Source organism: Amphibalanus amphitrite, unplaced genomic scaffold (genome assembly GCF_019059575.1).
Source record: "Amphibalanus amphitrite isolate SeventyFive unplaced genomic scaffold, NRLGWU_Aamphi_draft 000357F_arrow, whole genome shotgun sequence".
NCBI classification, from domain to species: domain Eukaryota; kingdom Metazoa; phylum Arthropoda; class Thecostraca; order Balanomorpha; family Balanidae; genus Amphibalanus; species Amphibalanus amphitrite.
The window spans coordinates 527,264-548,314 of NW_024881851.1; the positions used below are offsets into that span (position 1 = coordinate 527,264).

At 59.0% G+C, this 21,051-nt stretch overlaps 2 protein-coding genes across 12 annotated transcripts in view; one reads left to right on the forward strand and one right to left on the reverse strand.

Annotated features, from left to right (window-relative positions):
* The first annotated feature begins 221 nt into the window (after positions 1 to 221).
* LOC122389404 (tRNA (cytosine(72)-C(5))-methyltransferase NSUN6-like) lies at positions 222 to 3,753 on the forward strand. 2 transcript variants are annotated; one of them, XM_043381405.1, is made up of 6 exons: positions 222 to 253; positions 965 to 1,145; positions 1,406 to 1,592; positions 2,020 to 2,173; positions 2,509 to 2,710; positions 3,094 to 3,753. In XM_043381405.1, the coding sequence occupies exons 2-6, from the start codon at positions 996 to 998 to the stop codon at positions 3,715 to 3,717; spliced, it is 1,317 nt and encodes a 438-aa protein (XP_043237340.1). In that variant the 5' UTR covers positions 222 to 253; positions 965 to 995; the 3' UTR covers positions 3,718 to 3,753. The 2 variants fall into 2 exon arrangements, with proteins under 2 accessions (XP_043237340.1, XP_043237341.1); XM_043381406.1 differs by having other exon boundaries at positions 252 to 309.
* A 243-nt stretch (positions 3,754 to 3,996) lies between these two features.
* Positions 3,997 to 21,051, reverse strand: part of LOC122389403 (basement membrane-specific heparan sulfate proteoglycan core protein-like) — an 83,512-nt gene continuing 66,457 nt past the window's right edge. For 9 of the 10 annotated variants that reach the window (XM_043381395.1, XM_043381400.1, XM_043381397.1 and 6 more), the window contains 29 exons: positions 20,672 to 20,823; positions 20,092 to 20,364; positions 19,822 to 19,919; positions 19,365 to 19,507; positions 18,869 to 19,048; positions 17,679 to 17,804; positions 17,129 to 17,309; positions 16,797 to 16,934; positions 16,168 to 16,538; positions 15,700 to 15,891; positions 14,967 to 15,130; positions 14,563 to 14,659; positions 14,150 to 14,312; positions 13,776 to 13,876; positions 11,669 to 11,950; positions 11,221 to 11,390; positions 10,696 to 10,918; positions 10,109 to 10,300; positions 9,776 to 9,925; positions 9,243 to 9,464; positions 8,563 to 8,725; positions 8,248 to 8,376; positions 7,911 to 8,029; positions 7,285 to 7,622; positions 6,966 to 7,086; positions 6,597 to 6,797; positions 5,898 to 6,110; positions 5,277 to 5,421; positions 3,997 to 4,950 (listed from right to left, as the gene is read on the reverse strand). In XM_043381395.1, coding sequence (XP_043237330.1) covers positions 4,689 to 4,950; positions 5,277 to 5,421; positions 5,898 to 6,110; positions 6,597 to 6,797; positions 6,966 to 7,086; positions 7,285 to 7,622; positions 7,911 to 8,029; positions 8,248 to 8,376; positions 8,563 to 8,725; positions 9,243 to 9,464; positions 9,776 to 9,925; positions 10,109 to 10,300; positions 10,696 to 10,918; positions 11,221 to 11,390; positions 11,669 to 11,950; positions 13,776 to 13,876; positions 14,150 to 14,312; positions 14,563 to 14,659; positions 14,967 to 15,130; positions 15,700 to 15,891; positions 16,168 to 16,538; positions 16,797 to 16,934; positions 17,129 to 17,309; positions 17,679 to 17,804; positions 18,869 to 19,048; positions 19,365 to 19,507; positions 19,822 to 19,919; positions 20,092 to 20,364; positions 20,672 to 20,823 — 5,309 coding nt within the window. In that variant the 3' untranslated portion in view covers positions 3,997 to 4,688. The remainder of the gene's footprint in view (positions 4,951 to 5,276; positions 5,422 to 5,897; positions 6,111 to 6,596; positions 6,798 to 6,965; positions 7,087 to 7,284; positions 7,623 to 7,910; positions 8,030 to 8,247; positions 8,377 to 8,562; positions 8,726 to 9,242; positions 9,465 to 9,775; positions 9,926 to 10,108; positions 10,301 to 10,695; positions 10,919 to 11,220; positions 11,391 to 11,668; positions 11,951 to 13,775; positions 13,877 to 14,149; positions 14,313 to 14,562; positions 14,660 to 14,966; positions 15,131 to 15,699; positions 15,892 to 16,167; positions 16,539 to 16,796; positions 16,935 to 17,128; positions 17,310 to 17,678; positions 17,805 to 18,868; positions 19,049 to 19,364; positions 19,508 to 19,821; positions 19,920 to 20,091; positions 20,365 to 20,671; positions 20,824 to 21,051) is intronic. The other variant, XM_043381399.1, reaches the window with a different exon arrangement.

Genomic DNA, 21,051 nt, shown 5'->3' on the forward strand with positions numbered 1-21,051 from the left:
GCTGTTTCAAAACCGCTTCGTATGTTGGACGCAGGTGAAAACAGGGCGCCGGAGGGCATATAAGTCACGTGATATTTGGAATTTCTCCCCCTCTGTGGGCCTTCTACTTGCCTTCTATATGCCAAACGTCACGTGATAATTTCCTGAACCTTGATCAAATCGCCCCAGGCGCCCTGTTTTCACCGTCGTCCCGTATGTTTTGCTTATTTATTTTTTTTGCCTTTAACTTCTTTGAAGGCCTATTACATTCAGGGTATTATTTACATTATAACTACCTACTGATCTGCGATCAGCGCTTGCTGCACTGAAGTCTTTTTGTCCTTAGATCTTGATCTATTGCTTAGGTCGTTTCTGAGCATAATCATTGTAGGTTGGTAGGTTGTAGGTTTTAGGTTGGTAGGTGGTAGGTTGTAGGTTTGTAGCTTGTTGGTTGGTAGTTTCAAGGTTCAAGGTTGCAAGGTTTGTGATGATGATGGTTTAGTTAGAGGATTTGCCTTTGCAACGGCTCCTCCTATTCTTTTAAACTGTACTTAAGCTATCGCGCTATGAGTTGGTATGGGGTGCATGATTAGTATTGAGCTCTTTTTCTTTTTGCCTTCTATATCTTAACTTCCACATGCTGTATAGAATTTGTTTCTTATCTTCCATATGTTTCCTATTATCATCAAATAGAAATTTCATAATGACTTCTTCTTTATCTTCCCAGTATTGTGCCATAGACGCATATTAGTCACGTGACATTTGGAACTTCTCCCCCTCCATGGGCCTTCTGCATGCTAAACGTCACGTGTGAATTTCACGAACCTTGATCAAATCGCCCCAGGCGCCCTGTTATCACCGTCGTCCCCATAGACAGTATTTTTCACTCCAGTTGGCAGTTCCTTGTAGTTTTGCCACAGTGCAGTTGCCACACTGCATTTGCGCTACTTTGCTGATTGCTTGACGCGTATACAAACTATTTCAGGGCTCACTTATTTCTTATTTTACGTCAGAAAATGTCAGACGATGTTGAAACTGAAGGCAGCAGTGTGTCCTGGACGGACTTCCGATACAGTACTGCTCCTCGCTTCTCCACCATTCGAGTCAATATGGGCGATAAGGAAAGTGAGAGCATGGAGGATGACCTCAAAGATTACCTCAGAAAGGTGAGATCATGTAATTATTTGCTGTCATATGGTCCATGGATCCATGTGTTCAGCATCGACAGATCAGCACCACCAAGTACATATACTGTAAATCGGTGGTGTTGGTCGTTGCAAGGCCAAGGGAATACCAAAAGTTTCATTACAGTAGATGGTTAAATGGGTCGTTGTTTCTACCAGGCGATTCTCTTTGTAGCGATACGTTGGAATTTTAATGCATGTATATTTGTGCCCCTGCTGACGCGTCTGTGTGTGCCCTGCAGTTGTACCCGGACGTGGCGTACCGGGTGTTCCGGCACGGCTCGCTGCCGGAGCTGCTGGTGGTGCGGGCGGACGACCGGCCGCCCCCGACACCGGGCCACTGCCAGCTGATCGTGGACGCGCTCTGCGGGGCGGCCGTGCTGCGCGGAGCGGACGTCTACGCCCCGGGCGTGCTGGGCTGTCCGGCCGGTCAGTACCACGGACAGACGGGCCGAGTCGGATGACAGGAGAGCTCTGGTGGCGGCTGGTATGGCGCCGGTACAATTCTGGTGACGAGTTAGCAGCGATTGTTGATACAAACGGGGTAGAGCAACAAACTGCGAACAGTCGACACTCGACAGTCATCGAGACAAATGACAAAACTGTTCCATCCATCGACTGTTTGCAGTTTGTTAGCAGATAAACGCTCATTGGTGTGTAAGATACACGGACGCGTTTGGTAGATGCATGTGCATATTCTGTAAACTGTATCCTGTTGCTGAACGCGCCTGTGTTGCACCGACCGCAGAGCTGCAGGCCGGGGACGCGGTGGCCGTGTACGCGGACCGGGACGGCCGCTGTCTGAGGGACCGTTATGCTCTGTATGTTGACTGCGCCTCTGTTGCACTGCCCGCAGAGCTGCTGGCCGGGGACGCAGTGGCGGTGTACGCTGACCGGGACGGCCGCTGTCTTAGGGGCCGCACCCAGCCTTACGCCGGAGCCACCACCTTCGTCGGTAACGGCGTGATGCAGCTGTCCCGACGGGAGCTGTTCACCACCGACCGGCCCAGGTGAGGGCGACAGCGACGCGGTCGAAACCCGTCTGAGCTTTTGGACTATGCTATTAGTACATAGGTAAGTACCTATTGTTAAGTAAGTTCCTATTGTCCCATTCACCCCGCCTGTCCCATTTCTTTCGACAATCTGTCAGTTAGCTGGCACGTTGTGAGTCAGTGCTTGGCCGGTCAAAGTTCTGAGTTGACGGTCCCTTTCTATGTTCAGTCAACTTCAAAGACGCATAGACAAGACCATTATGTATGTCTGTCTTAAATGTGTTGGTTTGACACTCCCTGTCTGTCCTTACGTCCGTCCAGTCTGACACTCGCCCCACCTCTGCGTCTCTCAGCGGCGTGGCGGTCCGTGTGACGCAGCCCGTGTTCGGCGCGCCCAGTCTGGGCCCTCTGTGCGGCCGGCGCGCCATGCTGCAGAACATTCCGTCCGCCCTCACCTCCCGGGTGCTGGCGCCGCGGCCCGGCGAGCTAGTGCTCGACATGTGCGCCGCGCCCGGCGGCAAGACCACCCACCTGGCGCAGCTGATGCAGAACCAGGTGAGTGTCCAGGGCGGATGGCCACAGTGCCTGCCGCCACCCGCTCAATGCACGGTCGAAATTGATGCGTTTTCGTGACACAGTGCTGACCCTTTTCAGACACTCGTAGGCTACAGATATTGGATACATGGAAAATTGTGACCTACGCGAGATACTTTGTAGTTAGTTTGTCCAGATTACAGAAAGTCATTTCTCCAGACATTTAGATCATAGGTGGAAGCGTCATGGTGAGATGGTTTGAGCCTGTGGGCTGTCTGGGTTCCCGGGTTTGACAGGTGGGATTGGCCTGTCAGTTTCCCGGCTGGGCGGTTGCCGTTGGGCGGCAGTTTCCTGTTGGGCCTGTGGCACTGTGCGGGTCGACTGACGGCTGGCTGTCCTGACAGGGTCTGCTGTACGCGTTCGACCGGACGGCGGCCAAGGTGGCCCGTATCGCGGCGCTGGCCGAGGAGCAGCTGCTGAGCTGTGTGCACGCCCTGCGCGCCGACTCCACGCGTCTGCTGTCGGCCGACTCGGCCTGCCGGCTGCGGCGGCGGCACCTGACCGGCGAGCCGTGCCCGCTGCACGCCGACGGACCGTGCGCGCCGCCGTTCGCGCCCGACACCTTCGACCGTGTGCTGGTGGACGCGCCGTGCAGCGGTCTGGGCCAGCGGCCGCGGCTGACGCCGCCCGCCGCCGGCGCCCAGCTGCGCTCGTACGGGCCGCTGCAGCGCCGGCTGCTGGCCGTCGGCGCCGACCTGGTGCGGCCCGGCGGCCGGCTCGTCTACAGCACGTGCACCGTGCCGCCGGCCGAGAACGAGGCCCAGGTGGCCGCTGCTCTGGTGGCACGGCCGCGGCTGCGGCTGGAGCCGGCCGAGCCGCGGCTGGGCGGGCCGGGTCTGCCCGGCCACGGTCTGGACGCCGACCAGTGCGGCCGGGTGCAGCGGTTCGTACCGCAGCCCGAGTCAGACTGCTGCGACCGGGACACCATCGGCTTCTTCATCGCCTGCTTCAGCAAGGCAGAGAGCTGACGAACGGCCCGGTGCGTACAATAAATTACTATATACTGTAAGCATTCTGTCGCTCTTTTTTCAAAAGGTCAGGCAAACATTTGGGGTGCTACCGTATGCTTTAAGCCACCTAACACTCATTTGTTAAACGCTGGTTGAAGTGACATTTTCAAACCAGTACGCAAAGACATGGATGCTAGTACGACAAAGGCGTTGATAGCTTTGCTACGGTTGTATGCTGATTGAAAGCGTTTTCCTCATTAAGTCGTCATAGAGGGCGTCGAGTTACCACTGCATGGCGATAGTAGAATCTGACTTTATTGGCGACACGTTTAAAATACAAATAGACATAGAGCAAGTGTACGGCGGCGTCACTGCTACATCAACACCACTCCACTGACGCGCTGGGGACCAAGCTGAGAGAGCGCGGGCCGCGGGCCGCTAGTGACGGGCGGCGAGAGGCGGCCACGGCGGGCGGGGGCGGCCAGTGAGGCCGTACCAGGGGCGGAGCGGCCCGAGACGGCTGCCTCGGAGACGGGGGCGGCCAGAGAAGCAGCCGCCGAACTGTGAACTGACACTGATATGTGGAAGCGAAGCCAAATTAATCCTGACTGACGAGCGGCGCCCCTGCAGCGGGGGGTGGGGGATGTCGGCGGGCGCGGCGCACACTGACTAGTGGGGACTGACTGGGAGCGGCCCGCCGGACCGGTGACCGGCCAGGGGAAGCGATGGCAGTGACTGGGCGCGGCGCTGCAGCGCGCCGATGGCGGTCCGCCCCGCGCCGAGGCCCCACCACTCGCCACCTACGTACAGCAAGCTAGTTGGCCGGCGGCGCGGCGCACACGCACTCCATATACATAGTGAACCGGGCGGCGCGCGGGCCGCCGGCTTGGCACGAGTTTCAGACGAGATTCGGTAGTCGCCGCCGCCGGCCGGGAGGGCCTGTGTACCTCCGGCGGCGGCCGGCGCGGCCGGCAAGGCACCGCGGCCGCTCACTGCAGCAGGTCGTTCCATACGCCCTGCAGGTAATCATTGTTCTGATCATAGTCGTACGAGTAGTTGTCATAGTCGTTGTTGTAGTTGTTATCGAAGTCGTAGTACGGTGTGCGCTCGCTGGCGTTGGCCAGTTGCGCCTGTCCGCCGTTGTAATCGTAGTCGTACTCTGGGACATAGTCGAGCGGCGGGTACTCGGGCGGCGGGATGGGGTCCGTGCCACCTCCCAGGTCCGGCAGTGACAGCGGCGCGCCCTCGTCCCTGCGGAGGGCGGAAGGCAGCGGTCATAGGGGCAGCACCACCGCGCGGCCCGACCGAGCTGGGCTGGACTGGGCTGAAGGACAACTCCGACAGACACTCAATTTCTGTCGAGAAGCTCAGATACGTTCATGCCAAGGAGCCCCGGCCTCACCTACACCAGTGGTGGCCCAGTGTCCGCTACAATGATAACACTCGAGAAACTTGGCTAACCCTATGCCAATGTCAAATCGTTGGACTCCACTCAGCGGATGACACCCAGCCCGCAGTCGTTTGAGGCCGGGCGGCCGGTCACACCCGGCACCACGGCCGCCCAGAAGCCGACTTACCCGGTACAGGGGCTGACATTGGCGCCTCCCTGCAGATCAGTGGTAAAGTCCACCGGGTCTCCCTGGATGGAGAGCTGGTGTACGCAGCCGACCAGACCCATCGCGAACCGGCCGTCCGTCATCAGCTCAAAGTCGGGCAGACCGCCTGTCGGATGGTAAAGGAATCACTGACTGATGTGGCAGTCACAGTCATCAGCTCAAAGTCGGGCAGACCGCCTGTTAGGAAGTTTTTGGGTCACCGACATGGCAGCCACAGGGTGACAGGGTCACAGTTATCAGCTCAAAGTAGGGCAAACCGCTTGTCGGATAGTTAGGGAGTCGCTGACTGATGAGCCAGTCACAGGATGACAGTCTCTTGCATAATCACATGGTCACAGCCATTGACAGTCACAGGGCCAGAGTCAGCGCTGCCGACCTAAATGGGAGTCCTAAAGTGATCGGAACACCCGACACTTTGCAGCGTTTTGCGAAGAGTAGCATTACGCTCAAGGCAGGCTATAGGCACAGAAAAGGTGAGTTCGAGGCTCTGAGAGGCACTATTCGGGGTCCAGTAAGGCATGCCTCTGCTTGAGTGTGACTCGCTCACGGGCGCTACAGAGGGCCGCCGGCGGCGCCACTGACCGATGTAGATGTTGCCGTTGGTGTTCATCATGGTCAGGTAGCCGGGCGTCTCGCCGCTCTCCGAGTAGGTGTCGTCGAGCAGCAGCTCGCCCTGGCGGCCGGTGCGGCGCGCCACCAGCGTGTGCTGGCGGCCGTCCGCCACCCGCTGCGGCAGCGTGATCCGCAGCGGGCCCGAGCCGAGCTCGAAACTCAGCTCCGGCCGGCCCGCCCGCACTGCGGCATACGGAACACCCAGGGCGTCAGTCGGCAGTCAGAACCGGTCAGTGCTGCATGGAACTACTGCTGTTTACCACTAGTTCTCATACTGATTGTACTGATTACTGATTATTTGTAAAGCGCACCAAGTTTTTCTCTAGCTCTCACAATCATGGCATTCACGATCCTCGGCGTCTGAAAAAAACATATTTGCTGGGAAAGAACTCGGGAGCGAGCCGAACCAATATACACAGGTGATGGACGACGGTCCGTATCCCCGCTACCGGCAAATTGCACGCCGGCAAACATCGGCACCTTTGCCTCACTCAACGCCTGGACAGGTGTGCTACTCAACCTTCCCTGGGTGCTAGCAGGACATGTGCTACCTTATAGCTACCCTTCCCCGGGTAGCCCACTTGTCCTATAGCTACCGACGGATCTGCTTTTTGCGCCCCTGACGCTCACCGCCCGGGCATCCCTGCTCCTCCCAGCCCTGTAACTGACCGGCGATGGCGATGTAGTCCTGTCCGGCGCCGCGCTCGCGCGCAGTCTGTCCGTGGAAGAAGAGCAGGCCGTCCTCCTCCAGCGTCGAGAAGGTGATGTTGACCGTCTCGGGCTGCGAGTTGGACTGGTGCGGCAGCAGCTTCAGCGGCAGCTCGGCGTACGAGTGCATGTCGAACCACAGGTGAGAGCTGAGCTCCACCTCTGCAGAGAGAGACACGGACGTCAGGACAGTCGAGAACAAACGCAAAAGCCCTGCAGAACGGTAACGGTCGTAAGAACACTTCAACTGGGACGTTCTACAGAGCCGGGTTATCCGCATAGTTCTATAAAAAACGCATATAGACATCTACATGGCCATTCGGCACTCACCTCGCTCGCAGTAGATGCCGCCGAAGCCGAGCGGACAGTTGCAGGCGGTCATGCCGGCCCTCTGGACACACTCGCCACCGTTCTGACACGGGTTGTTCCGGGCGCAGTCGTCCTGTGAGACCTGCGTGTCGGCAGCGGTCAGTCAGCTCGGCCACCAGGAAAAAAAAACGGCGCGATATAATTGGACACGGTTTACGTTGCATTCTGGCCTCCCTCTTCGCGAAAGAAAGCACCGATGTCCCTACAAGCTACGGCATCGCACTCCACATAATGCGACATCCCTCCTTAACATCCCACTCCAGAGACGTCTCTATCTCACCTCGCAGCGTTTTCCGGAGAAGCCGCCGACGCAGTCACACTGGAACTGGTCGGGCTGGTAGCCGGTGTCCCGGCAGGAGGCGCCGTTCAGGCACGGCCGCCGCTCGCAGGGCCGCGACGGCGCGCATTGGTCCACGTTGGCCGCGTCCTGGCGGCCGTCGAGCAGCTCCAGCTCGCGGTCGTCGACGCGCAGCGAGCCGACGCAGCCGATGAGGCCGCGCTGCACGCCCACGCCGTCGCTGACACGCACCCGCTGCCGGTCCACGCCGCCCAGATACAGCGGCGTCTGCAGGTTCAGGCCGCGCGTGCTGCCCGGGGACTTACCCAGCACCTCCTCACCTGGTGAACACCGCCGGATGGACGGCCCGATACGTCAGTGGGAATGTAACGCACTTATCGGGGAACACGCTCACAGGGCCGAGGAAAGAACCCCAATTAATGTTCTATTAATGACATCGAAGCTCAGGCGCTCCTTTAATTTCGTTGTTGAAAAGGAGGGACCCAGTCACCCGGTCAGTTCGACCTACGTAATTCGTTACAGTAGCAGGGAACTTTTCATACACTATTTTCCCTTTGAAGATACGGCGAGTTTTCTGAGGGATGGGCAGACCCCCGCCGTCCACCTACCGTCGTTGACCCGGAGCGTGCCGTCCCTCATCTGGCGTGTGCCGGCGATTTTGATCCACTCTCCCTGTTTGACCTCCTCGGGACTGCGCAGCACGGCGGCGCCGGTGCCCGTGTCGTACCTGGGGACACGGGAGAAGTTGGAGGCGGCGCCGGCGCTCCTGTCGAACTCGGGAGCACGGAGACGGGCCAGGGACGGCAACCAACACACAGGAGACAAGAAACGATGACACGGAGAGGCGACGACAAAGACAGCGCAAGTCAGACGTGCAGCGCACACGATCAGACTGCCGGAGGGTCCCCTCTGAGGAGCCCCAGCAGCTGTCGCCTGGCCACCCACCGGAATTCGACGTGTTTGTCCTTGATGGCGAGCGCCACGAAGTCGCCCTGGCCCTGTTCGTTCTGTGCGGCGTACAGCAGCAGGCCGTCCTCGACCTTCTCAGGCTTCAGCAGCAGGTCAAACTTCAGTCTGACGGTGGAGAAGGTTTGACAATAAGTAGCGTTGAGACATACATAAATAACAGATAGATTCGCAATCTTTGCTATCTGGTCAGACCAACCAGCTCAACAAGGCCCTCTGACGCACCTCTTCCCCCACAGTCCCAGGCACATCCCCCCCAAAGCCCCACTCCCTCCCCTCTCCCCGTCTACTCACTGTCTGATGGCCCGGGGCGTGTCGTAGGTAATGTAGCTGTCGCCGCCAAAGTTGGGCTCTGTGATGACGATATCTCGCTCGCAGCGGGCACCCGTCTTGCCGAAAGGACAGTAGCAGGTGAAGCCGCCCGGAGCGTTCACGCAGCGGCCCGAGCCGCAGGCACCTGGCGGCGGCGGTGACGGTGGAGTCAGAAGAGATATACACGACGTCAGGGCACAACCCGGATAATCGAACATGGAAAGCAGGACAGACCACGAGCAATGGAAACACACCGTTTTTCCACTTCCACACTGCAGCCCTGAAGGCACGGACCACGCCCTGACGGCAAGGGCCTCTTGGTGGTAACTGACGAGCCGGCCTCTTATCTACACGATGGGAGCTAAGTAGTTTCCCCTGCGTTTTTTTATAATCATAACGTAATCTTCTAATGTCGTGTTATGGGCGCCGATGACCACTATAGTCCGGGCGCCCCAAACCCCCAATTCATCATCATCATCATCATCATCATAATCTACACGGCATTCGTACCAGAGTACAACACGCCTGTCTTAGCTGTAGACAGCCCATCGGTCCGACCGTACTTGTGAACATCAGTAGCACACCCCCTGCCCGTCCTGTCCGTACCTGGGTAATACACCGCTCTGTGCCCATGTAGTTTCAGCACACCCTCCAGTCCTCACCTGGGTAGCACACCTGTCCGGCCTCGGAGCAGGTGGGCCCGGTGAATCCGGCGGCACAGATGCAGCGGTGGCCCCGCTCATTGAGCGCCTCCTGGCACAGGCCGCTGTTGTCGCAGGACGAGTCGGTGCGACACACCTCACACTGACGCACGTCGCGTCTGTCCAGCGCGTCCGACTGCAGGCTATACAGCACGCCAGAGACCGAGAGTCGCGCCACGCAGCCTGGGTGGCAGACACCGAGATGCGGCGGTTAGAGGGAACGGAGAAGCGTCACACAGTCTGGGTGTAACAGACAGAGGTACAGCGGTCAGAGGAGACGGAGAGGCGTGTAAGGTAGCCTGGGTGTAACAGACAGAGGTACGGCGGTCAGAGGGGACGGAGAGGCGTGTAAGGCAGCCTGGGTGGCAAACAAACGTTCTCAAAATACAGAGGCTAGAGGAGACAAAGGCGCAACCTCTCCCCCTCATACTCCATAGTACGATCGGACCGCACCACCACCGCAGTCCAGTTCACCCTATGCCACCGTGACTCACCGATGAATCCGCGGTCGAAGCCGCTCTCGGGGTGGATCTGCGCGAAGTCTGGCACGCCTCCGATGTAGAGCGGCTCGTCCAGGTCCAGGCCGACATACTCTCCGTCCGCCTCGCCATCCACCTCCGTGTTACCGTCCACCGTCATCTTTCCTGTGGAGACACACGGTGACGTTAATTTCACAGAGCGGGAGGAGACACGATCACATACATACCACGCAGGTGCGTTTGCTGGTCTTCATAGTAGGTACTGCATTGGAGACGATGCTCCCCCGTTAGTGGAGAAGGGTCACCCACTGAGATGGACCCGGCCGTCGGCTCAGGCCTTCCACTCACCTCTGTTCTTGTCGCGCTGCAGCCGGACCGTGTGCCACATGTCCATGATGACGGCACGCCGCGAGCGGAGCACTGCCGGCGCGCCGCCCAGCTTGAACCGGAACTCTGGGTAGCCCTCGCGCAGGCCGAACGAGACAAAGTCGCCGCCGCTGCCGTCTCCAGTCGACTGCTGGCCGTTGTACAGCAGCAGGCCTGTGGGAGGGGCGCCGGAAGAGGCCGGTCAGGGCGGCCAGGTACTACAGACGGCACATAGATAGTTTGGCGTGTCCCTCCGCCATACGATTCGCGAAAGGACGCACACATGGATCACTAGGATAGCGGGATCTTTTGAGCAAACGCCGTACTGACCGACGCTATTTTGCCGCCGTAACGTGAAGTGACAGCCATCAGAACCTAGCGATGGGCATAGTGACGAACCCAGCACCAACCATCAGAGATCCAAATACCAAACAGGCCTATCCCGTGACCCAGCAGTGACTTTGAAACCCCAGTTCCGACTAGATGACAAACAAGCGCCCGACCAGTGACCCGGCAGTGGCCGTAGTGACCAAGCAACGTGCAGTGACCTCAGCTGACCCGTCACTAACCATCCATAGCGGCCGGCCGGAACGACAGCTCCACGTCGAAGCTGAGATAGGCGTCTGGAATGGTCTCCAGCGCCACGAAGGAGCCGTCCGAGGCGCCGAACGAGGGCACCACCTCGGTCACCAGGAGCACGGTGGTCGTGTCCGTGGAGGTCTGCGCGTTACGAGACGTGCACACGTACATGCCGGCGTGCTCGACGCGCGCAACGTCAATTGACAGCGTCTCCTGTGGAGAATGGGTGGAGGTCACTCAACTGAGACAGGCAATGGACGGGCAGGGCAACAGTGGGCAGCTGGTGACATCGGCGTCATTTGGCAGTGACAACGCTCATCGCGCAGACCTTCAACATATATATTTGAAAGCTGATAGTCAGATGTGACCTAAAAAGAAAAAAAAACAGCGACAAAAGGAGCGAGACTAAAAATTCGGGACACAAACAAACCACAAATTATGGAGACGGTCAGTCTGTCGGTCCATCCTTCTGCCCACCCGCCTGTTCGCTCGTCTCTCCGTCCGTCCATGCATACCTGGCTGGTGACCAGACCGGCCGGCATCGGTCCGTCCGACTTGGTCCACGTGTAGCTGAGCGGCCCCGGCAGCGGGCTGCGACACCGCAGTTCGACGGGCGCCGTCAGACGGGCGCGCACCGTCTCCGGGGCCGAGCGCTCCGGTACCAGCACGTCCGGCGCCGGCGGCACTGACAGCAGAGAGCGGGGGAAGTTGATATGAGGGCCTTCTGAGTTGAATGAGTCCCCTACTGGTCATGGAGTTGAGCTTAGAGATAGAGCATCCTCTATTCGTAAACGGATGGCGTAGTGGTTCTTTGTCACACTATTCGTAAAACAAGGAAACATCACGCCATCCATGGGATTGGGGACCAAACGCCTAACACATTTGAAGTCGGCAGTCAACAGTCAAAAAGCATCACACTCGACTGCCATTAGGCCCCACTGCGCGAAGGAGCGACGCACCCACCTTGGATGGCCAGCACGTAGTCCTCTGTGTACTCGGCGCCTCCTCTTGTCATCACCGTGCAGCGGTACAGGCCACCGTCGTCGGCAGTCAGCTCGGACAGGCGCAGCTGGTTACCGCGAGCGATGGCGCCCGGCGGCAGCGGAGCGTTCACGCGCTGCCACGAGGCGCGCGTGCCCTCGGCGCCCGTCACCTGGCACGTGAGGTCGAGCGTGGCACCGACGGGCGCCGAGTCACGCGACGGCACGATTCGGATGGCCACCTCCTCGACGGAGTCCTCGGAGGCTGCGGCGGGCGGGTGTGCCGGTCAGCGGACAGCGGATTAACGACAGATAGCTAACAGCCGAAACTCGCCGAGTAGCGGACGGCAGAAAAACAGGGCCCAATCAGACAATACCCGGGTATTTACTCAGGCTTTGAGCCTTTGGTACCCGCTTTGAGCATTGCTATTTGACACAAAAAACAACCAACTTAATGAAGGAATATTAACACGTAAGAAGCAAAGTAAAGAGAAGACAGAAAGTCATGTCCACGTACCTTTATGGTTGTCGGAAGAGCTAGCTCGATGCGTATCTACGCTTTATACGGCCTCGTTCATCCCCGGCCCATGCAAAACCAAACATGCACATCTACAACACTACCAACTTTATTTCCTACAGTAAGCTAGCCTAATGTTACATTGGTCTGAAGCAGGCAGTCGTAACTGGCAACAATAGTCACACACATGGAAGACTCGAGAATTCAATATGGCAGTTATGTGTAAGCGTTGGTTTCCTCTGTTGCGTTGACCCCTAGAACCAGCTCCCGGTTCCCGGCTTGCTCTGCTGGCGGTTGTGGCTGGCCGCGGCCGCCTTCTTGCCGGCGCCGTGTCCCCTCCGGCGGCGGCGCAGTCGGCGGCGCCGCTGTCGGCGCGCGGTCCGTACGGGCGCCGCCCGCCGCTGGCAGCGCGACTCGTCCGAGCGGTCGCGGCAGTCGTAGCGGCCGTCACAGAGCGCCGAGAGCGGCACACACTGCGTGCCCGAGTCGCAGGCCGTCTGGCCGGGAACGCACCGACCGCCGCCGGACAGAGCTGAGAGAGAGAGACGGAGAGAGAAGCCGGAGCGGCCCCACGGCTCCGGTCAGCGGCTGCTGGAGTGGCCGCCGCCGCCGCCCGCCGTCCCACCTCGCCGCTGGTGTGTATCTGTATTCCGTGTGCTGCGTCAGCTAGCCGTCAGTGTGCGGCCGGCGGACGGCTGGGCGGCGGCGGCCCAAACTTCACCTCTCCTGTTAGAGCATAACACATCTAGCTACAACCTTCTACAAGCATAGCATTAATCTGTCTTTCATGAGCAACACTCCCCAAAGGAAACAGTGCAATACAATATCGAAATAGATGCCATAGATACCGAAGATAAAAGTAGCCAGCGCCACGCCAAATCACCCGACCGAAATACCGTATAATTTTACAACTCCAGCAACTAGCCAAAGGGATGCACTCCGCCTTTTCATCAGACGATTGGCACCCTGGTTCGTTCCGTATTTGTTCGGTCGGTGATATGACGGGGGCGCTCAGACCGGGCGGGGAACAGGGTGCAGGGAAGGAGCCGGCTGCCAGGTCGGGTCAGGCAAGTCAGAGGCGCGGCCGGCTGACAACCGCTGCCTCTCCAACGCCAGGGTGGATTTTGCTATTTTCAAAAGTATTCGTTGGAAAGTAGTTAAGCAGTCATACATTCAAAGTTGACTTGAACAGCCAATTGTTAGATTCAGTAAAAAAAAAAAAATGGAAAAGGAGCTTGGGGAGCCAACTGGCGTAAAGATTTACATCATGAGCCTCGATTCGGCCGTCTGATTAATTCATTTATGAAAAACTCATAAGCATCGAAAAGGTGGCAGTATGACATTTAGGACGGTACCACATTAACTTGATAGCGTCCTGTGTCGCTGGCGCTGCGACACCCGGCGGGGCGAAGAGGAGAGGAATAGAGAAGAGGACAGGAGAAAAGAGGAGCAGGAGCAGATCACACAATCCGCACGACAGCCGGCATGCTGAACTACAATACCAGTCACGGAGAGCCACGAAGAGGGCCGAGCATGCCGGGCACAGTAGGTACAGGAGGGGGTGGCTACTCACGCTGCACCACGAGTCGCACTGTATCGCGGCCCGACCGGCCGGCCCGGTCCCGCACCTCGCAGATGTATGTGCCTGACGCCGACTCGTCGACGTTCTCCAGTCTGTGACGGCGACGGTAGAGCGGGGTCAGAGCGGGTTGTCAGAGCTGGGGTTACAGCGGTGTCAGAGTGAGGGTTACAGCCGGTCAGAGCGAGTCGGCAGTGGTGCACTAGCGCCGACATAGCCACGGCAATCGGCGTCCACCGCTCCCCCTCATCCTCCTCTCCCAGGCAGTCAACTCTTGGAGCACCGCCATCCATCCTTCCCCAGTGGTCACCGTGCCCTCCTCCCTCCCTTCCCCGGCAGCCGCCACTCAGATCAGCGGCAGCTCGTACCTGAGCGTGTTGTCCTCGTAGTAGGCGCCGGCCGGCAGCGGTCCACGCTCCCGGCGCCACACCAGTCGGCCGCCCTCGAAGCCGGTCGTGTCGCACTGCATGTTGACCGTGGAGCCAGCGAAGGCGGTGACGTCGCGGTCCAGCGCCGTCACAGACGGGCCCGCTGGTGGAGGGATGGGGAGTCAACCGAGCGGCGTCTCTGGCACTCCCAGCAGCCAATATCACCACTGCGAGGCCCCCGCCGGGGAGTTGATTTGCCAGAACCTCGCCCCACTGGCCACACCCACACAGCTTTAACCCGTCTGGACGAGTATCGAACAGTCTGATAAGAACCTTTGTCCCTTCACTCCCCGCTGACAATGACCTCAGCCACTTTACTCACCACTGACAATGACCTCAGCCACTTCACTCACCGCTAACAATGACCTCAGCCACTCCCTCAGCTCGTCCGGCCGAGTTTTCGGCGGTGCACACGTATCGGCCGGCGTCGGTGACAGCAATACCTCGGAACTGTGGGGACACGGTAAGGGATAGTGTCAGTAAACTGGGAAGCGCGACACGGAACTGTTGGGACACACGGTCAGAGACAGCGGTCAGTTGACAGGGACGACTGACACGGGCAGACACCGTCTCTTGTGACAGTGTTCATCTCATCGAACTCTGCACTTCCTACTTAAGAATAAATCAACTACACAATGCGTGAGACAGGTTCATGAGTATTCGACTACAGCTTTTCGGTTGCTTGTGCAGCCAGTCCAAACAAAGGTGTGTACCAGGGACGGGTCTGGGAGACTAGGAGGGCCAGGTTAGCACTCACGTTCAGTTCTCCGTCCCGGACGGCCACCGATCTGGGCAGCTGTCCGTCCTGTTTGGCCCAGCGCAGTGTGATGGGCTGGTCGCCGGTGGCTGAGCAGTAGATGAGCACGTTGTCGCCGGGCTGCACCACCTGGCGCACCGGGTCCAGCTGGATCTTCGGCGGCGCTGTGCCACCGAGAGGGGGGATGTTAGTCCTCAGGTATCCGTCAAATCACCGCCCCAACTCGGTCCGGACGGCAGTACGACACGGCACGGAACTATCCGTAACACAAGGCTAACTGTGGATGAAAATGAGCATAATACTGCCCATAGCCTCGCTATGAACAGCACTACAACATTATGCAGTACGCGTCTTACGAGTATGCTCGCTAAGACGCGAGAGCTGAGGGCACGAATTGGCAAAAAAGTCACACTCAGTGCATAGACCTATCGTTGTCTTCTCACCTCTGGCTCTAGTGACACATGGTCGTCCTACACAGACGAGGTAGCGTGAAAAACACAGAAAGAACACTTAAACACCCTGCCAGGCAATGCCTAGTCAATTCTGGACTCGGCCTTTGAACAATGGAACGTATTACATTGATAGTGCAAATCCCAATTACACGCCACAGCAGAGGCTGAATGACACCTAACATCAATATAACTGTCGTCTCCCGGGCGTTGCAGAATGGACTGCTCAATGACAGACCCTGTGCTCCATATGAGCCGAACTCTGTGCTCTGCGCTGCACTCACCAATCACCCGCAGCGTGGCGTTGGCCTCGAACAGCACGGTGCCCGAGGCGCCCAGTCCGATACAGGTGTAGCGGCCCTCGGCCTCCTTCTGTACGTTGTTGATGTAGAGGGTGCCGTCACGCACCAGGTACTGCTCGGGCATCTCGCGGCCGTCCGACCGGATCCAGTTGATTAGGATGTCGCGCTTCGAATCTGAGGGCGCACCGGAGGGGCGGTGTGTTGGGACAATATAGAAAAACTTGATAACGCTCCACTAGTAATCAAAGACGGCAAAATCTGGATAAGATCATGGCTATAGCGAAGGTCGCAAAATGACCATCGCAGTAGGCATGCCCTTCAGCCTTTATAAACAAATGGCTAACAAGCAGCCTCTGACCTGTTCTGGGCCACATAGCAGGTAACATTCCCCGACGATAGGCCGGACTAAACACATAACCCCATGACGGTGTGAGGCGCAGCACCACGTACCGACCACGTAGCAGGTGAGTTCAGCGCGGCCGTTGAGCGGCACGCGGTACACGTCCTCGGAGGGTCGGAGCGGGCCCTCCGGCTCGGGTCGGATGGGCCCCGGCCGGGTGGGCTCGGGCCGGGTCGGCTCGGCGTCCACCAGCAGCTGCAGCCGCTGCTCGGTCTGGCCGGCCGAGTTGGTCGCGCGGCACGTGTACACGCCCGAGTCGCGCCGGCTGGCGGCGCCGATCCGCAGCAGCGCCTGGCCCGTCTGACGGGACGGGGGCGCCGGCGGGCCCGGCAGCGCGGCCGCCGGCGACTCCCATGACACGGACGGCAGAGGGTCGCCGGTGGCGCGGCACTCCAGGCTCACCTGCTGGCCCTCGCGCACCCTGCCGAAAAACAGGTCAGCAGAGGGTCAGCTCAGGTCAGCAGGGACTCAGCATAAGGTCAGAGAAGACTATTACAGATCAGCCCATTTTATGCATTTACGCGCAGCACAACACCCTATAAAGCATTGTTTCGTTACGTAAATACTGCTGTAAAATAAAGCTACCGGGAAACTACGGGAAACTGCAACTACCTTCATTAACAAGTGACGATTTAGGCCACAACAAGACTGTTTTAAGTGTGTAAAGTAGCTGCGTCACCTGTACTGAGTGGGCTGTGAAAGTGTGATGACCGGCGGAGACTCGATGTTCAGGGTGGCCGTGGCCGTGGTCGTGCCGGCCAGGTTGGTCGCCGTGCAGATGTACTCGCCCTCTTCGTCACCGGTCACTCGGATGAACCTGGCGTACGGAACAGAGTGAGATCAGAAAATATTGGACACTGGCGCATAGATACTAGTGCGCTCAGAATAAGCTATAATTTGGCGCAGAGACAGGAGCACAGTTGAGGCACATCCCTAACTTACCAACACTCCAACTAACTCAACTAATGACGCCGTCCCACCACGACGACGTGCCCTGTCCCGCCCACTGACCTGATGACGCCGCCGTCCAGCGTTTCGGCGGTGGTCGGCAGCGGGCGGCGGTCGGCGCGCGTCCACACCAGTTCCGGAGCCGGCGCACCGGCGTTGACACGGCACTGGAAGAGCGCCGAGCCTCCGCGGGTGACGGTCACAGAGCTCTCCGGGTAGATCTCCACACTGGGCACCTCGCGACCTGCGGCCGGCGGCAGGGACGCGGTCAGCGGCGGGCCTGGCGCTCGGAGGCAGCATCAGTCCCTTTTATCACTTTGCCGCCAGTTAGACAACTACTGACATTACTTATCAGTACTACTAGAGCGACAGTAAAATCGTAGCAAAGTAGTCCTTGCCAGTTATTTGATGCTTTCACATGGCTCGTCTAAAAACGATACTATATGGAAACATACTCGTGATCTTCAACAATCTAGCTCAAAAAGGCACAGGCATACACCCTGTATACGGCCTTGGCATACACCATAACTGTGCGGTACCGCTCGCCCCGATCACCGGTCTGCCGTTCACCGGCGCTCGGCTAATGGACGGTAGACGCCAGAGGTGGGATCACCTGGCCGGTCGGGGCCGCAGCCCTCCTCATCCGAGCTATCCGTGCAGTCGAACACGCCGTCGCAGAGGTAGCGGCGCAGCACACACTGCCGCCCAGAGCGGCAGGCCACCTCGCCCGGCCGGCAGGCTGCGGGGAGGGCGCACAGACCGGGGTGGGTGGGAGGCCACCGGGCGTGCGCGGCAGGCGGGGAAGGGGTGGGGCTCGGAGCGGCTGACCGGCCACCACCAGCAGTGGCAGGACGGTCAGCCGCTCCGCAGAACCCGGCATACCATTAGTGGGATCACATGCTTAACTCATTCATAACTACGAAGTATGTACATTACGTGGAACATGCTTCCATGCGCATCAACTCGCCAAACTATTTGGCTAGCTTGAATCAAAACTTCATGCTAGGTTAGTCTAGGTAAAACAAATCCTTGCCATTTCGCTGATGGCTACGACAAACCTTTGAGGAGAGTCACAGGCAATGCGTCAGCGCCAAGCCGAGAGCGGCCTCCACGAGACGTTACCTGACGGGGGCGCCGGGGCGGGGGCTGGCGCCGGGGCGGGGGCGGGGGCCGGGGCCGGCTGGCCGCCACAGTACAGCTCGTCTGAGTTGTCCAGGCAGCTCACGATGCCGTTGCAGCGTTCACCCAGCGGCACACACTGGCCCGAGAGGCACTCGAACTCGGCGGGTCGACAGATGCCAGCCGGCGCGCCGCCTGATTGATCAGGGGCGGCCGGGCAGCGGTCATACACGGCGCCGGGACGGAGCCCTCGCGAGCAGGGGTGCCGAGCGGTGTTAGCGAGCGGTAGCGATGCAGAGCTCAGGCACAGCGGGTAAGTGATCAAAGCCAGGCATGTTAACGAGGCTACTGGCGGTGTTGTTTGGTACCAAAGTCTGAACATATAGCCCGTAAAGTGTTGAGAGTGACGAGTTCAACACGACGAACGGACAGGCACAGCTCAACCAGTTATTAATTCGACGATTGTCAATTTCAGTCCGTGTCGGATTATACGATTCCGTTAGCCCGGACGGAATGACATGAAGGCACCATACTGGTGAACAGTGCTGTTCGTTCGCCGCAGACTGAGCTCACTCTCTGGGTATGGCATATAATACTCGTACAGTCAGCCCATGCACCGTGTTGGTGTTGTAAGCCGCAGCGGCTGCGCGGTAGGAGAGGGGGCAGATAACAGGCGGTACTCACGCTCCACCTCGACGATGGCCGACGTCTGAGCGGTGCCGACCGAGTTGGTGGCGCGGCACACGTACAGGCCGCGGTCGGACACGTCGGCTGCCGGGATGGTCAGCACTCCTCCGCGCTGGTCGGCGCGCGCCGGTAGCGGCTCACCCGCCTTGGACCACGTCACCTCGGGCGGCGGAGAGCCTGGCGCGGCGGGCATCAAACAGGTCATACACCACAACATGGCATGGCGGCCGGGACAGCGCATCAAACCACCTCGTCGGCGGTACACACACCGGACGGCGTAACGCAAGTCATTACTCCACGACAGCAGAAAAGGCAGGCAAACACTATCACTAAATACGTTAAAATAAGCGCCTCCGTGCCTGAGTTCGATACATTTCCTCCCCACACGGATCGCAGAGCGGGTCCTATCGGTTCTTCCCTAGCTTCAGCCGAGGCCGCACGGAGTGGGGGACGGACTCAGAGGATCCTATGTTATAGATCTGCCGACACTGACCCTCAGTCAGGCAGCGCAGTGTGATGGTCGTGCCCTGGGCCACCGTCTGTCGGTTGGGCTCCACGCGCGCCGTGGGCAGCACTCCGGTCGGCGTCGTCGTCACGGGGCCGCCCACCACCTCCACCCGCACCCGCTGCTCCTCGCTGGCCACACACAGAACCGGGAGACACGTCAGAACATGAAAAGATATCACAAAGGTACGTACACCGCCAGACTGTCTACAGCAAGACAACACCTGATGATGGTATGAGGTTCGGGTACAATCGTTAACAGGCGGCGTCTTGAGTGGCGATATGACCGAGTATTGTCACCTCTTCTTCAATAACGGCTATTGCCTCTGCACAAGCAGAGACTCTAGCCACCAGTGGCCCAATGACAACTAGTGTACCACATCAGAGTAGCGGTCCTCACCAGTTGTGTATGTTGTAGTAGGTATATCACCAGCAGCGGCTCTCACCTCCTGCCCGATGAGATGGTAATGGTACAGATGTAGATACCCGAGTCGGCCGGCACCGGGTTCGGGATGTTCAGCTCTCCCTGTGCAGTAGTGGCCCTCTGGAAACGGAGACCGGCCACTCAGCGCGTGGTCTTCTGCATTCCAGACCAGACCTGAGAGTCTAGCAATTAGGATATGAAATGAGAAACCTAAGAGAAGAGTCGGACCAGGCTCACGCGGCACCTTCGGTCATCCCTGTACCCCCGTCCCTCTGCCTCCCATTCGTCTCACCAGCGGCAGGCGGCCGGACTCTCGGCGCCACGACACAGAGGCGCCGGGGTCGCGCGCGCGGCAGGTGACCCGCACCGGCTGGCCGGGCCGCACCGACACCTGCTCGGGCCGAACGTCACCGAATGGCTCCGTCGGCGGCACCACGTCTCCGGACACGTAGATGGCCGTGGTGACCGAGTCGGTTCCGGCCGCGCTGGTGGCGGTGCACACGTACTGAGCCTCGTGCTCCTTCCGCACGGCGCCGATCACCAGCATGCCGTCCACGATCGAAACCTGCAGCGGGAACGAGAGACAACGTCAAGACAACGTCAGCGGCCACTGGCTGTCAGCCGACGTCACGGCACACGCACAAGTAGACACTTGAAGACCGCACCTTCTTTTAGCCGTTTGTGTGCCTGGCCGAGGTTCGGCTGCTTGGCTGAAGCTCGGGTTTGGATCTGAAGTTAAATTGCATGAGTGAGGTTTGTGAGTCTGATGCCGATGTTGCAAAGTCCGGCTGAGGTTCATTTAGCCAGTCCGGATTAAGCTAAGAGACTCAGCGGCTGCGCGGCCGTCCGTGCCGTCTCTCAGTCCCACTCACGTCTGGCTCCAGGCGGCCCTGTCGGCCGCCGGTCCACTCGATGGTGGGCTGCGGGCTGCCGTCGGCCGAGCACTCGAGCTGCGCCGGCTCACCAGCGGTCAGCTGCAGGAAGCGTGGAGAGATGGTGACCCGCGGCGGGCGAGTGCCGCCTCCTGCGGGGCAGCGGCAGCGGCTGCGTCAGACTCGGCGCCCTCACCAGCACACACAGACACCGGCTCACTCGGCCGCGTACTGCCACCAAAATTATGCGTTATTCTAGCCATCAAAAACTAAAAGCGCAATTTTAGAAAAATCCGGATCCGGTTAGATGTGACGTTAATTTACGTTGTCAGACTGCGTGTCTCGTTCGGCTTAATTTCCTGAACATTTATATCTATCAC